Raw genomic sequence first — 2,280 nt, forward strand, 5'->3', positions numbered from 1 at the left:
GGCAGGGGTGAGGAGGACGGAGTCCTTCCACCCGGACTGTATGGGGCAGAGAGGAGAACAAGTTTAATAATACAGTATGCTGGGAGGGTTTAGTTTTGGACACAGCGGCTGTAAAATCAGCAAATGTATGTTATTTTCTATGAATGTGATCTCATTTGCCATTCTCTGATTATTGAGAAGAAAAACCAAAAACAAAAACTAAAAATCCATCAGGTCAATCTCTCCATCACCTCCTTGTTGCTGGCCTCTGTGCTGCGTGTGTCAGTGTTGTCCCCAGGGCCATGTCCCTCAGGGGGTCTGTCAGAGGGGGGCTCCTCAGCAGTGTGTGTGTGTTGGGAGGGGGACGCCGACTCCCCAGGACGCTCCAGTTCAAAGGAAAAACGACTGTTTGCTCCAGTGCTCTCTCTTTCTTTCTCTCTTTCCCTCTCTCGGTTCTTCTCCCTCTCCTTTCCTCGGCCTCCTCCCTCGTAGCTGCCCACCGGGATGTTGGCAACAGTGGCTTTGATTTTCTGAGGGGTCCTCACCGGGAGCTGGGGGAGTTTAGGGGTGCCTGGTGCACTGCCTGCTGAAATAATATATATATTTTTTTATGTTACCTCATATACTTGCATTTGTTAAGCATTAGATCTTTGTTCGAAAAACAAGGCGGGCGCCTTAGACTTACTGGAAGTGTGAGAGGGCAGGGGGGGGCTGCAGGGCCGCAGTGACAATGAGGAGCCACTTGGGGGCGCCACTAAGCTGCTGCTCTTATTGAAGGTCTGGGCTTGCCTCTCCGTCTGTCTGTCCGCCTGTGTGAGGGTTGGCCTGTCCGTCTGTCCGTACGCCTGTAGCTCAGGCTGCGTCTGCGCTTGTCTGTCTGCCGCTTTCTCTGACTGAGAGTGAAACGTTCTGTCCGTGGGTCTCTCCCCCGCTTGCCTGTCTGTTTGTCTGTCCGCCTGGAGCTGGATGTGAGTGTGTGTGGTGGGGGCGAATGTGTGTTTGGGCAGGATGTGAGTGGACAGACTGGAGGAGCTGGAGACTGTGTACACCATGTTGGGTGGCACGGCTGACATGGAGACCACCCCGGTTGCCATGGTGACGCTGGTAGGGGGGTAGATGGCGGTGATTATCTGTCCCCCTGAAGCAGAGGCTGGGCCAGAAGGGAGGGAGGGGCAGGTAGGGGACTGGACTGGAGCCTGAAAGGGAGGCTGACCTGGAGAGAGCGAGAGAAAGAGTTAACACCATTCAATGGCCAGGGCGTACAGCCAGAGCGTACAGCCAGAGCGTACAGCCAGAGCGTACAGCCAGAGCGTACAGCCAGAGCGTACAGCCAGAGCGTACAGAGTATGATAACCTTTTTCCTCTAAACTAAAGGTTTTGCTCCTGTTCTCAAAACTGAGGGGAGTTTTCTTGTTGCTACTGTTGCAGTTCACAGTGAACTTAAAAGTGCAATATAGTTAAGTTTGAATGTCACATGCACAAGTACAGTGAAATGCATTTCTTGCCAGCTCTAACCCCAAAACTGCAGTAATCAATAACAATGTAATACTAAAAATAACAAGGTAGAACTGAAACACACCAGATAGAAAAATAAGAAAAACACGATAAAGAAAGCAAGCAAAATTGTGTTGGAGCTTGCAAAACGGCAGCCATCCAGTATGGGGCCATCTTATTCTAGATGTCCTTCAAGTGGATGCACTGACCTGTAGAGCCCTGCACGGGCATGCATTTTATGCCTGAACCCTACCCAGGCCTGATTGCTTCTGGCAGATTTAAAGCCCGGCCCGAAACCTGAAATAACTTCCTCCATGAATAAATCCATTAGCTGCTCCTCTCAGTCTGTCCCCCTTGGACGAGGTTGAAGCATTTCTGACACCATGTTATGATCTTCGTCAGACATGACTGTACTTTGGAGCAGAGCACAAGCAAATGGCTCAGCTACAAAATGTTAGTGATCAATTTAGTTATACAGGAGTCCTGCCCGTACCCTAGTTACTACCCTAACCTGATGTATAATGCCGGGGCCCATCGGGCTCGGGTAGCAGAGCTCTACTGACCTGTGATGAGGGGTTGGACTAGGTTCTGTCCAGGGGGGGCTATGGCTGTAAAGCCCAGCGTTGCTAGGGGTGATGGAACATATGCAGATTCAGGGGTGGGCTGGGCCTGCTGAGGGGAAGAGGAGCCTGTTGTTGAGGAGACCAGAGGCAGAGGAGAGGGGACTCCTGGCGTGGACTGGACATAGGTGATCCTGTGAGAGAGGGGAAAGAGAGAGAGAGAGAGGGGAAAGAGAGAGAGAGAGAG

The 2,280-nt window shown here is 51.5% G+C and overlaps 1 protein-coding gene across 1 annotated transcript in view; it reads right to left on the minus strand.

The window, feature by feature from the left end:
* The window catches only part of LOC112071433 (protein capicua homolog), a 65,572-nt gene that overhangs the window by 5,224 nt on the left and 58,068 nt on the right, over positions 1-2,280 (minus strand). Inside the window, 4 exon segments of the mRNA XM_070439391.1 lie at positions 4-36; positions 231-565; positions 665-1,192; positions 2,037-2,275. Of these exon segments, the coding sequence (XP_070295492.1) occupies positions 4-36; positions 231-565; positions 665-1,192; positions 2,037-2,275 (1,135 nt within the window).

This window comes from Salvelinus sp. IW2-2015, unplaced genomic scaffold (genome assembly GCF_002910315.2).
Source record: "Salvelinus sp. IW2-2015 unplaced genomic scaffold, ASM291031v2 Un_scaffold1614, whole genome shotgun sequence".
Taxonomy (NCBI): domain Eukaryota; kingdom Metazoa; phylum Chordata; class Actinopteri; order Salmoniformes; family Salmonidae; genus Salvelinus; species Salvelinus sp. IW2-2015.